Source organism: Oncorhynchus kisutch, linkage group LG15 (assembly GCF_002021735.2).
Source record: "Oncorhynchus kisutch isolate 150728-3 linkage group LG15, Okis_V2, whole genome shotgun sequence".
In the NCBI taxonomy this organism is placed as follows: domain Eukaryota; kingdom Metazoa; phylum Chordata; class Actinopteri; order Salmoniformes; family Salmonidae; genus Oncorhynchus; species Oncorhynchus kisutch.
In genome coordinates, this window is record NC_034188.2 from 73764617 (window position 1) to 73778614 (window position 13998).

Consider the following 13998-nt stretch of genomic DNA (forward strand, 5'->3'; position numbering starts at 1 on the left):
ACTGGCTTTACTCAAAGCCAGTGGCATGTCGTTAGTAAAGATTTAAAAATTATGGGGTCTAGACAGCTGCCCTGGGGAATTCCTGATTCTACTTGGATTATGTTGGAGAGGCTTCCATTAAAGAACACCCTCTGTGTTCTGTTAGACCGGTAATGCTTTATCCTCAATATAGCAGGGGGTGGAAAGAGATACAACTTTTTTCCAGCACCAGACTATGATCAATAATGTCAAAACCGCACTAAAGTCTAACAAAACAGTCAACAGACAAATCTTGGGCCCTAGGCATCTAGGGTAGATTTGAGAGGAATGTATTGGCATCAAGAAATACAGCTAAAATGCTACCAAGCCTATCAGAGAGCAATGTTTAGCCATCCAATCCCTTCAGATCTACAGTGGGGGGGAACAAGTTTTTGATAACCTGCAAAATTGGCAGTGTTTCCTACTTACAAAGCATGTAGAGGTCTGTAATTTTTTATCATAGGTACACTTCAACTGTGAGAGACGGAATCTAAAACAAAAATCCAGAAAAACCCAGAAAAAGTCATTCATTTGCATTTTATTGCATGACATAAGTAATTGATACATCAGAAAAGCAGAACTTAATATTTGGTACAGAAAACTTTATTTGCAATTACAGCGATCATACATTTCCTGTAGTTCTTGACCAGGTTTGCACACACTGCAGCAGGGATTTTGGCTCCCTCCTCCATACAGACCTTCTTCAGATCTTGCGATACATGGCCCCATCCATCCATCCTCCCCTCAATACGGTGCAGTCGTCCTGTCCCCTTTGCAGAAAAGCATCCCCAAAGAATGATGTTTCCACCTCCATGCTTCTTTGGGATGGTGTTCTTGGGGTTGTACTCATCCTTCTTCTTCCTCCAAAAACAACGATTGGAGTTTAGACCAAAAAGCTCTATTTTTGTCTCATCAGACCACATGACCTTCTCCCATTCCTCCTCTGGATCATAGGCAAACTTCAGACGGGCCTGGACATGTGCTGGCTTGAGCAGGGGGACCTTGCGTGCGCTGCAGGATTTTAATCCATGACGGCGTAGTGTGTTACTAATGGTTTTCTTTGAGACTGTGGTCCCAGCTCTCTTCAGGTCATTAACCAGGTCCTGCCGTGTAGTTCTGGGCTGATCCTTCCTCATGATAATTGATGCCCTACGAGGTGAGATCTTGCATGGAGCCCCAGACCGAGGGCGATTGACCGTCATCTTGAACTAATTCCATTTTCTAATAATTGCGCCAACAGTTGTTGCCTTCTGACCAAGCTGCTTGCCTATTGTCCTGTAGCCGATCCCAGCCTTGTGCAGGTCTACAATTTTATCCCTGATGTCCTTACACAGCTCTCTGGTCTTGGCCATTGTGGAGAGGTTGGAGTCTGTTTGATTGAGTGTGTGTCTTTTATACAGGTAACGAGTTCAAACAGGTGCAGTTAATACAGGTAATGAGTGGAGAACAGGAGGGCTTCTTAAAGAAAAACTAACAGGTATGTGAGAGCCGGAATTCTTACTGGTTGGTAGGTGATCAAATACTTATGTCATGCAATAAAATGCTAATTAATTTCTTAAAAATCATACAAATGTGATTTTCTGGATTTTTGTTTTAGACTCCGTCTCTCACAGTTGAAGTGTACCTATGATAAAAATTACAGACCTCTGCATGCTTTGTAAGTAGGAAAACCTGCAAAATCGACAGTGTATCAAATACTTGTTCTCCCCACTGTATATATTAAGTGCCTAGGGAGTATGGGCTAGGGGTTGTTCCTGGACCAGAAGCAATTAAGTTAGGCCATAGGACCATGACAGCACTCCCTCCTCGAGTTGCCTGGCCACTATCGACACATGCCCCACCCCAGTCTTTTCCACATTCACACAGAGATCCCAAATTCCAACACTCCATCTTCAGAAATACACGACTCCATAATTCATTAGTCTTACTTGGTCTTTCCAGACCTGAACTTCCAAGGCCGTCAGCGACAGTATGAACCAGTCTCTCCCACTCACACATATCCCCATCTTCTCTCACAGAACAAAAACTCACGTAAGTGGCCTCTGAATAGCACACATTTCAGTCTAACTCACATTATTGAGTCTGCATTGTTGACCAGGAAGAGCACTGACTAAATTTAGTCAAAACCCACACCGAGAGGGGAGGGAGAAGGGGAACATGCACAAAAAGAGAAAGCAAAGGGAACAGGACTTTCTTGGAGAGTTCCCCTCCCAGTAAATAAGAGCTTGAAATATGAGTCCCGACGAGAGGGAGGGAATGGGGAACAGGGGGGGTGGAGAGAGAGAGTGGGCTTAAAGGAGACGGTGTAACCAGACCGCATCACATAGTTACCCTCAGCCTGCTGGGAGCTCATCCTAGAGGCACAGTTCCCCAATCTCAACGGCATCCTGAGAGTGTGAGAGAGAGGAGAACACAAGGGGGAGAAGAGGGTATCGTCTCTGAAGTCCTCCTCCTCTCCTGTCTACAGCTGAGTTATCCCCTCAACTGCTTAAGTCTTTTTACTACTCTCCTCCGTCATTTGACCTCTCTCCGTTTCACCCCCCTCTCGCTCCCTCTTGTTCCGTCTCTCCTTCCCTATTTCTCTCTCAACAAGTAGCCCAAGTCTCCCGGGATCAGCAGTGAGTAGATGCAGAGGAGAGAGCTGTACACCATGAGAGAGAGGAGAGAGACACACCTCTTTTACATTTTTTTATGGAAGTGATCTGGGCTTCCAGCTAGGTCAGGGCCCAGGACGTAGGTGGGGTGGGGGGTTAGTAAATCACTCAACTGTGGGCTAAAAATAACCCCTTCCCACCCGTATCTAATCACCACAAAGCCTGAGAGGGTAGGAGGAAACTGTTTTTCACCTGGCCATGAGCCGTGATCATGTTGCCAGTACCACCTAATGGATCGGAGGTATATGGCATATATTCTATGGCTCTACAGAATGTGCTGCTTATGCCAGTTTTCCACTGCGGTGCTCAGTTGATTGCTACTCCTGTCACGACTACAGCTCTGCTGTGGAAAAACTTGGCAGACCCAAACCATGCCTTCCACCTCCAGGAGGCTGTATTGACGACACAGAGTAAACCTACTAGTTCACCAACAGAGGGCCCAAACAAACACTTATCGTATTCACACTGAAATATGCATGCAGAAGCCAACTGTATTTCCCCCCAATTTTCTCACAAATTAAGTCTGGTTAAATTAAAAAAAGAAAACATGTTGCTGTCTCATCAGTGCTCTAGTGTGTGTGTGTGTTGCTGAAACAAAGTTCTCGTCTCCTTGTCACATGACCAGTGAAGAGGGTTGTGTGTCAGACTGACCTCAGGACATGTGACTTCTGGAGTCTGATAAAGATGCAACAACCATTCGACATCCTAAAAAATGAACAGACCATGCACACATTTTATAGGGTGATGATCATACCTAAAGCAGAGTGAAGCAAGTCTCAATAGCCCCACTGCAGATTTACAACTTGGGCTGTGGTCTTTACTAGAGGTCGACCGACTATGATTTTTCAACACCGATATCGATTATTGGAGAACCAAAAAAGCCGATAACGATTAATCTAAAGATTAAAAAAAATAAATAAATGTTTTTGAATTTTGAAAAGGCTGTTGCGCAGCAACTCACTGCCTTCCTGAAGACAAACAATGTATACGAAATGCTTCAGTCTGGTTTTAGACCCCATCATAGCACTGAGACGGCACTTGTGAAGGTGGTAAATGACATTTTAATGGCATCGGACCGAGGCTCTGCATCTGTCCTCGTGCTCCTAGAGCTTAGTGCTGCTTTTGATACCATCGATCACCACATTCTTTTGGAGAGATTGGAAACCCAAATTGGTCTACACGGACATGTTCTGGCCTGGTTTAGATCTTATCTGTCGGAAAGATATCAGTTTGTCTCTGTGAATGGTTTGTCCTCTGACAAATCAACTGTACATTTCGGTGTTCCTCAAGGTTCCGTTTTAGGACCACTATTGTTTTCACTATATATTTTACCTCTTGGGGATGTTATTCGAAAACATAATGTAAACTTTCACTGCTATGCGGATGACACACAGCTGTACATTTCAATGAAACATGGTGAAGCCCCAAAATTGCCCTCGCTAGAAGCATGTGTTTCAGACATAAGGAAGTGGATGGCTGCAAACTTTCTACTATTAAACTCGGACAAAACAGAGATGCTTATTCTAGGTCCCAAGAAACAAAGAGATCTTCTGTTGAATCTGACAATTAATCTTAATGGTTGTACAGTCGTCTCAAATAAAACTGTGAAGGACCTCGGCGTTACTCTGGACCCTGATCTCTCTTTTGAAGAACATATCAAGACCATTTCGAGGACAGCTTTTTTCCATCTACTTAACATTGCAAAAATCTGAAACTTTCTGTCGAAAAATGATGCAGAAAAATTAATCCATGCTTTTGTCACTTCTAGGTTAGACTACTGCAATGCTCTATTTTCCGGCTACCCGGATAAAGCACTAAATAAACTTCAGTTAGTGCTAAATACGGCTGCTAGAATCCTGACTAGAACCAAAAAATTTGATCATATTACTCCAGTGCTAGCCTCTCTACACTGGCTTCCTGTCAAAGCAAGGGCTGATTTCAAGGTTTTACTGCTAACCTACAAAGCATTACATGGGCTTGCTCCTACCTATCTCTCTGATTTGGTCCTGCCGTACATACCTACACGTACGCTACGGTCACAAGACGCAGGCCTCCTAATTGTCCCTAGAATTTCTAAGCAAACAGCTGGAGGCAGGGCTTTCTCCTATAGAGCTCCATTTTTATGGAACGGTCTGCCTACCCATGTCAGAGACGCAAACTCGGTCTCAACCTTTAAGTCTTTACTGAAGACTCATCTCTTCAGTGGGTCATATGATTGAGTGTAGTCTGGCCCAGGAGTGGGAAGGTGAACGGAAAGGCTCTGGAGCAACGAACCGCCCTTGCTGTCTCTGCCTGGCCGGTTCCCCTCTTTCCACTGGGATTCTCTGCCTCTAACCCTATTACAGGGGCTGAGTCACTGGCTTGCTGGGGCTCTCTCATGCCGTCCCTGGAGGGGGTGCGTCAACTGAGTGGGTTGATTCACTGTTGTGGTCATCCTGTCTGGGTTGGCGCCCCCCCCTTGGGTTGTGCCGTGGCGGAGATCTTTGTGGGCTATACTCAGCCTTGTCTCAGGATGGTAAGTTGGTGGTTGAAGATATCCCTCTAGTGGTGTGGGGGCTGTGCTTTGGCAAAGTGGGTGGGGTTATATCCTTCCTGTTTGGCCCTGTCCGGGGGTGTCCTCAGATGGGGCCACAGTGTCTCCTGACCCCTCCTGTCTCAGCCTCCAGTATTTACGCTGCAGTAGTTTATGTGTCGGGGGTCTGGGGTCAGTTTGTTATATCTGGAGTACTTCTCCTGTCCTATTCGGTGTCCTGTGTGAATCTAAGTGTGCGTTCTCTAATTCTCTCCTTCTCGCTTTCTTTCTCTCTCTCGGAGGACCTGAGCCCTAGGACCATGCCCCAGTACTACCTGACATGATGACTCCTTGCTGTCCCCAGTCCACCTGGCCATGCTGCTGTTCCAGTTTCAACTGACCTGAGCCCTAGGACCATGCCCCAGGACTAGCTGACATGATGACTCCTTGCTGTCCCCAGTCCACCTGGCCATGCTGCTGCTCCAGTTTCAACTTCCACCTGACTGTGCTGCTGCTCCAGTTTCAACTGTTCTGCCTTATTATTATTCGACCATGCTGGTCATTTATGAACATTTGAACATCTTGGCCATGTTCTGTTATAATCTCCACCCGGCACAGCCAGAAGGGGACTGGCCACCCCACATAGCCTGGTTCCTCTCTAGGTTTCTTCCTAGGTATTGGCCTTTCTAGGGAGTTTTTCCTAGCCACCGTGCTTCTACACCTGCATTGCTTGCTGTTTGGGGTTTTAGGCTGGGTTTCTGTACAGCACTTTGAGATATCAGCTGATGTACGAAGGGCTATATAAATAAATTTGATTTGATTTGATTAATACATCAATAAAATCAATTTAGCCACAAGTAAATAATGAAACATGTTCAATTTGGTTTAAATAATGCAAAAACAAAGTGTTGGAGAAGAAAGTAAAAGTGCAATATGTGCCATGTAAGAAAGCTAACGTTTCAGTTCCTTGCTCAGAACATGAGAACATATGAAAGCTGGTGGTTCCTTTTAACATGAGTCTTCAATATTCCCAGGTAAGAAGTTTTAGGTTGTAGTTATTATTAGGAGTATTTCCCTCTATACCATTTGTATTTTTTTAACCTTTGACTAATGGATGTTCTTATAGGCACTTTAGTACTGCCAGTGGAACAGTATAGCTTCCGTTCCTCTCCCTGCTCCTCCCTGGGCTCGAACCAGCAACACAACGACAACAGCCACCATCGAAGCAGCGTTACCTATGCATAGCAAGGAGAACAACTACTAGAAGGCTCAGAGCGAGTGACGTTTGAAACGCTATTAGCGCGCGCTAACTAGCTAGCCATTTCACTCCGGTTACACCAGCCTCATCTCGGGAGTTGATAGGCTTGAAGTCATAAACAGCGCAATGCTTGACACACAACGAAGAGCTGCTGGCAAAACGCACAAAAGTGCTGTTTGAATGAATGTTTACACGTCTGCTTCTGCCTACCACCGCTCAGTCAGATACTTGTATGCTTGTAGGCTCAGTCAGATTATATGCAACGCAGGACACACTAGATAATATCTAGTAATATCATCAACCATGTGTCGTTAACTAGTGATTATGATTGATTGATTGTTTTTTATAAGATAGGTTTAATGCTAGCTAGCACCTTGCCTTGGATTACTGCATTAGTGTAACAGGCAGTCTCCTTGTGGAGTGCAACGTGAGAGAGGCAGGTCGTTATTGCGTTGGACTAGTTAACTGAAAGGTTGCAAGATTGGATCCCCCGAGCTGACAAGGTGAAAATCTGTCGTTTTGCCCCTGAACGAGGCAGTTTACCCACCGTTCCTAGGCAGTCATTGAAAATAAGAATGTGTTCTTAACTCACTTGCCTAGTTAAAAAGGTCAACAACAAAAAAATTTGAAAGGGAAAAGGGGGGGGGGGAATCGTCACCCAAAAATACCCTAATTAATCGGCCATTCCGATGAATCAGTCGACCTCTAGTCTTTACATACATTACGGCCAACTAATATACACAAAGCATGTGGACACCCCTTCAAATTAGTGGATTCGGCTTATACACCCGTTGCTTACAGGTGTATAAAATCAAGCACACAGCCATGCAATCTCCATAGACAAACATTGGCAGGAGAGTGGCCTTAATGAAGAGCTCAGTGACTTTCAAAACGGCACCGTCATAGGATGCAACCTTTCCAACAAGTCAGTTCGTCACATTTCTACCCTGCTTAAACTGCCCCGGTCAACTGTAAGTGCTGTTATTTCTTCTCTCTCAGGGGGTGGATCAGCTTTAATATTGCGGGTAGATTGTTGCTTCCATCAATGTAATTGTCTACATCATTTCCAATCCCACATATATTTTTTGGGGTCTCTCTCTCTGGCTCTCTCCACATAAACATTCGTACACACACAAACATTCATACATACAGTGGGGCAAAAAAGTATTTAGTCAGCCACCAATTGTGAAAGTTCTCCAACTTAAAAAGATGAGGCCTGTAATTTTCATCATAGGTACACTTCAACTATGACAGACAAAATGAGATTTTTATTTTATTTTCCACCATAATTTGCAAATAAATTCATAAAAAATCCTACAATGTGATTTTCTGGATTTTTTTTCTCATTTTGTCTGTCATAGTTGAAGTGTGGGAGAACTTGCACAATTGGTGGCTGACTAAATACTTTTTTGCCCCACTGTATACACAGACAAACATTCGTACACACACAAACAAATAAACAAACACTAAGAATATACCTTTATTATTCCCCGCAAACCCTACCACCCCTCCCCCAATTGGAGTAAACTAATAAACAATAACAATTAGGCTTCTACCTTCAGTTTATACACATTTTACAGGCACAATCTATTTAACAATAGTTTTATTTTATTAATTATAATTTATTATAGACCAAAAACAAGCTACATATGAACAGCACAAAAATAAATGATCTAATGACTCTGCCTCCTCGCAGCAAAATCTGCAGAGCTGGGAAGATTGTATCCCCCATATATATAACATTCTATTGGTTGCAAGAATTTTGTATAATAATTTAAATTGAAAAATTTAAAGTTTTGAATCCGGCGTTGTATTTGCGTGTCAATTCATAAACCATGTGCCATGGAATCGGTACATCGAAAATCTCTTCCAAACTATTTTTCCATTTATATGGCAAAGCTGTCCATTTTTTGGTCCTTAGACCAATTTAATTTATGTTTTTATTTATCACAATATTCTTTAACCATTTATGGTCTTTAATGCAGGGCCGACAGACAAGTTCCTTACTTTCCCCCTAGTACTTGCCTCTTCCATTTTTGTGATAATGCTGCAATTAGTTGGTTGTAATTTTGGGTAGAGCAGACATTTCCATGTCTGTGTGAGCTGCATGTGTGACATCATTTAAGCTAAAAATCAACCTGAGGATTGAATATAAACATCGTTTGACATGTTTCTATGAACTTTACGGCTACAATTTGGATTCTTTTGTCTGATTGTTTTGACTGAGTTTGAGCCTGTGGATTACTGAAGAAAACAGAGCTAACAAAAAAGGAGGTTTTTGGATATAAAGAGACTTCATCGAACAAAAGGAACATTTATTGAGTAAATGAATGTCTTCTGATTAACACCATATGAAGATCTTCAAAGGTAAGGGATTAATTGTATCTCTATTTCTGAGTTTTGTAAAGCTTCTGCTTGGCTGATTGCTGTTTGTAATAATTTGTCAACTGGGCTATGTTCTGGGCCAGGTATGTTCTGGGCTAGGTATGTTCTGGGCTAGGTATGCTTTCGCCAAAAATAATTTTATAAATATGACACTGCGGTTGGCTTAACAAGACGTTAATCTTTAAAACTAATGCAAAATATGTTTTGTCTTCTGAATTTTTTAAATGATCATTTCTGTAATTGAATTTGGCGTTCTGTAACCTCACTGGATGTTGGCCAGAAGGGACGCTAGCGTCCCACGTTCCCTAGAGTGGTTAACAGCTTTTACAATCAAGCCGTAAGACTGCTGAACAAATGATCAAATGGCCACCTGGGCGATTTAAATTGCCCCCCACCCGTTTCCACACTGCTGTGTATTATCTATGCATAGTCACTTTACCCCTACCTACAGTTGAAGTCGGAAGTTTACATACACCTTAGCAAAATACATTTAATCTCAGTTTTTCACAATTCCTGACATTTAATCCAAGTAAAAATTCTGTCTTGGGTCAGTTAGGATCACCACTTTATTTTAAGAATGTGAAATGTCAGAATAATAGCAGAGAGAATGATTCATTTCAGCTTTTATTTCTTACATCACATTCCCAGTGGGTCAGAAGTTTACACACACTCAATTAGTATTTGGTAGCATTGCCTTTAAATTGTTTAACTTGGGTCAAACCTTTCAGGTAGCCTTCCACAAGCTTCCCACAATAAGTTGGGTTAATTTTGGCCCATTGCTCCTGACAGAGCTGGTGTAAGTGAGTCAGGTTTGTAGGCCTCCTTACTCGCACACACCTTTTCAGTTCTACAGGATTGAGGTGAGGGCTTTGTGATGGCCACTCCAATACCTTGACTTTGTTGTCATTAAGCCATTTTGCCACAACTTTGGAAGTATGCTTGGGGTCATTGTCCATTTGCAAGACCCATTTGTGACCAAGCTTTAACTTCCTGGCTGATGTCTTGAGATGTTGCTTCAATATATCCACATCATTTTCCTCCTCATGATGCCATGTATTTTGTTGAAGTGCATCAGTCCCTCCTGCAGCAAAGCACCCCCACAACATGATGCTGCCACCCCCGTATTTCAATGTTCGGATGGTGTTCTTTGGCTTGCAATCCTCCCCCCTTTTTCCTCCAAACATAATGATGGTCATTATGGACAAACAGTTCTATTTTTGTTTCATCAGACCAGATGACATTTCTCCAAAAAAGTATGTGGCTTCTTCCTTCCGGCGCCGACAGAGATGGCCGCCTCGCTTCGCGTTCCTAGGAAACTATGCAGTATTTTGTTGTTTGTGTTATTTCTTACATTGTTACCCCAGGAAATATGAGGTTTTATTATATACAGTCGGGAGGAACTATTGGATATGAGAGCAACGTCAACTCACCAACATTACGTCCAGGAATATGACTTTCCCGAAGCGGATCCTCTGTTTGGTCCACCACCAAGAACAATTGATCGGATCCCAGCCGGCGACCCAAAACAACGGCACTGCAGAGGGGCAGACGGAGCGGTCTTCTGGTCAGGCTCCGTAGATGGGCACATCGCGCACTGCTCCCGAGCATACTACTCGCCAATGTCCACGACTCGCCAATTGTCTCTTGACAATTGGGTAGACGGAATTCGAGCGAGGGTTGCCTTCCAGAGAGACATCAGTGATTGTAACGTTCTTTGTTTCACGGAAACATGGCTCGCTCGGGATACGTCATCAGAGTCGGTACAGCCACCTGGCTTCTTCACGCATCGCGCAAACAGAAACAAACATCTCTCTGGTAAGAAGAATGAGGGTGTGTGCCTTATGATTAACGACTCATGGTGTAATCATAACAACATACAGGAACTCAAGTCCTTTTGTTCACCTGACCTAGAATCCCTTACAATCAAATGCCAAACGCACTATCAACAAAGAGAATTCTCTTCAATCATAATTCCGGTTGTGTATATCCCGCCCCAATCAGACACATTGATGGCCCTGAAAGAAGTTAATTTGACTATGTAAACTGGAAACCACATATCCTGAGGCTGCATTTATTGTAGCTGGGGATTTTACGTAAATCTGAAAACAAGGCTCCCTAAATTTTATCAGCATATCAATTGCGCCACCCAGGCTGGCAAAACCCTGGATTATTGTTATTCTAACTTCTGCGACGCATATAAATCCGGCGGGGGCCCTCCTTTCGGCAAATCTGACCACGACTCCATTTAGTTGCTCCCCGCCTATAGACAGAAACTAAAACAGGAAGCGCCTGTGCTCAGGTCTGTTCAACGCTGGTTCGAACAATCGGATTCCATGCTTCAAGATTGCTTCGATCACGTAGACTGGGATATGTTCCGCATAGTGTCGGACAATAACATTGATGAATACGCCTATTCGGTGAGCGTGTTTATTAGCAAGTGCATTGGTGATGTTGTACCCACAGCGCCTATTAAAATATTCCCCAACCAGAAACCGTGGATTGATGGCAGCATTCGCACAAAACTGAAAGTGCGAACCACTGCTTTTAATCAGGGCAAGGTGACCGGAAACATGACCGAATACAAACAGTGTAGCTATTCCCTCCGCAAGGCAATCGAACAAGCTAAGCGTCAGTATAGAGACAAAGTAGAGTCTCAATTCAACGGCTCAGACACGAGAGGTATATGGCAGGGTCTACAGTCAATCATGGACTACAAAAGGAAAACCAGCCCTGTCGCTGACCACAATGTCTTGCTCCCATACAAACAAAACTTATTTGCTCACGTTGAGGACAACACAGTGCCACTGACATGGTCCTCTACCAAAACCTACGGGCTCTCCTTCACTGCAGCCAACGTGAGTAAAACATTTAAACGTTTTAACCCTCGCAGGGCTGCAGGCCCAGACGGCCTGCAGATCAGCTGGTGTTTACAGACATATTCAATCAACCCTTATCCCAGTCTGCTGTCCCCACATGCTTCAAGAGGGCCACCAATGTTCCTGTTCCCAAGAAAGCGAAGGTAACTGAGCTAAATGACTATCGCCCCGTAGCACTCACTTCCGTCATCATGAAGTGCTTTGAGAGACGAGTCAAAGACCATATCATCTCCACCCTACCTGACACCCTAGACCCACTCCAATTTGCTTACCGCCCCAATAGGTCCACGGACGACGCAATCGCAGTCACACTGCCCTAACCCATCTGGACAAGAGGAATACCTATGTAAGAATGCTGTTCATTGACTACAGCTCAACATTTAACACCATAGTACCTTCCAAACTCGTCACTAAGCTCGAGACCCTGGGTCTCGACCCCGCCCTGTGCAACCGGGTCCTGGACTTCCTGACAGGCCACCCCAGGTGGTGAGGGTAGGTAACAACATCTCCAGCCCGCTGATCCTCAACACTGGCGCCCCACAAGGGTGTGTTCTCAGCCCTCTCCTGTACTACCTGTTCACCCATGACTGTGTGGCCATGCACGCCTCCTACTCAATCATCAAGTTTGCGGACGACACTACAGTGGTAGGCTTGATTACCAACAACGACGAGACGGTCTACAGGGAGGTGGTGAGGGCCCTCGGAGTGTGGTGTCAGGAAAATAACCTCACACTCAATGTCAACAAAACAAAGGAGATGATCGTAGACTTCAAAAACAGCAGAGGGAGCAGCCACCTATCCGTATCGACGGGACAGTAGTGGACAAAGTGGAAAGTTTGAAGTTCCTCGGCGTAAACATCACGGACAAACTGAATTGGTCCACCCACACAGACAGCGTGGTGAAGAAGGCGCAGCAGCACCTCTTTAACCTCAGGAGGCTGAAGAAATTCAGCTTGTCACCAAAAGCACTCACAAACTTCAACAGATGCACAATCGAGAGCATCCTGTCGGGCTGTATCACCGCCTGGTACGGCAACTGCTCCGCCCACAACCGTAAGGCTCTCTAGAGGGTAGCGAACTACCTGCCCTCCAGGACACCTACACCACCCGATGTTACAGGAAGGCCATAAAGATCATCAAGGACAACAACCACCGAGCCACTGCCTGTTCATCCCGCTATCATCCAGAAGGTGAGGTCAGTACAGGTGCATCAAAGCGGGGACCGAGAGACTGAAAAACAGCTTCTATCTCAAGGCCATCAGACTGTTAAACAGCCACCACTAACATTGAGTGGCTGCTGCCAACATACACCAACTTTAATAATGAAAACATTGATGCAATAAATGTATCACTACACACTTTAAACAATGCCACTTTATATGTTTACATACCCTACATTACTCATCTCATATGTATATACTGTACTCTATACCATCATCTACTGCATCTTGCCTATGCCATTCGGCCATTGCTCATTCATATATTTTTATGTACAAATTCTTATTCATTCCTTTACACTTGTGTGTATAAGGTAGTTGTTGTGAAATTGTTAGATATTACTGCATGGTCGGAACTCGAAGCACAAGCATTTCTATACACTCGCATTAACATCTGCTAACCATGTGTATGTGACAAATAAAATTTGATTTGCTGAACGGTCTTTCAGGTTGTTGATATAGGACTCATTTTACTGTGGATATAGATACCTTTGTTCCTGTTTCCTCCGGCATCTTCACAAGGTCCTTTGCTCTTGTTCTGGGATTGATTTGCACGTTTCGCACCAAAGTACGTTCATCTCTAAGAGACAGAAAGTGTCTCCTTCCTGAGCGGTATGATGGCTGCGTGGTCCCATGGTGTTTATAGTTGCGTACTATGGTTTGTACAGATGAACGTGGTACCTTCAGGTGTTTCGAAATTGCTCCCAAGGACGAACCAGACTTGTGGAGGTCTACAAAAAAAATTCTGAGGCCTTGGCTGTTTTCTTTTGATTTTCCCATGATGTCAAGCGAGGAGGCACTGAGTTTGAAGGTAGGCCTTGAAATACATCCACAGGTACACCTCCAATTGACTCAAATAATGTCAATTAGCCTATCAGAAACTTCTAAAGCCATTTTCTGGAATTTTCCAAGCTGTTTAAAGGCACAGTCAACTTAGTGTATGTAAACTTCTGACCCACTGGAATTGTGATAGTGAATTATAAGTGAAATAATCTGTCTGTAAACAATTGTTTTAAAAATGACTTGTCCTAACCGACTTGCCAAAACTAGTTTGTTAACAATACATTTGTGGAGTGGT

General features: G+C 43.9%; 1 protein-coding gene across 16 annotated transcripts in view; it reads right to left on the reverse strand.

Annotated features, from left to right (window-relative positions):
- Positions 1-13998, reverse strand: part of LOC109905852 (eukaryotic translation initiation factor 4 gamma 1) — a 71987-nt gene that overhangs the window by 38278 nt on the left and 19711 nt on the right. Inside the window, exon 1 of one of the 16 annotated variants that reach the window (XM_020503496.2) lies at positions 2350-2419. The exons of the other annotated variants lie outside the window; for them this stretch is intronic. Within the exon in view, the coding sequence (XP_020359085.1) occupies positions 2350-2404 (55 nt within the window). The 5' untranslated portion in view covers positions 2405-2419. Of the gene's footprint in view, positions 1-2349; positions 2420-13998 lie in introns of those variants that run through there. 16 annotated transcript variants of the gene reach the window in all.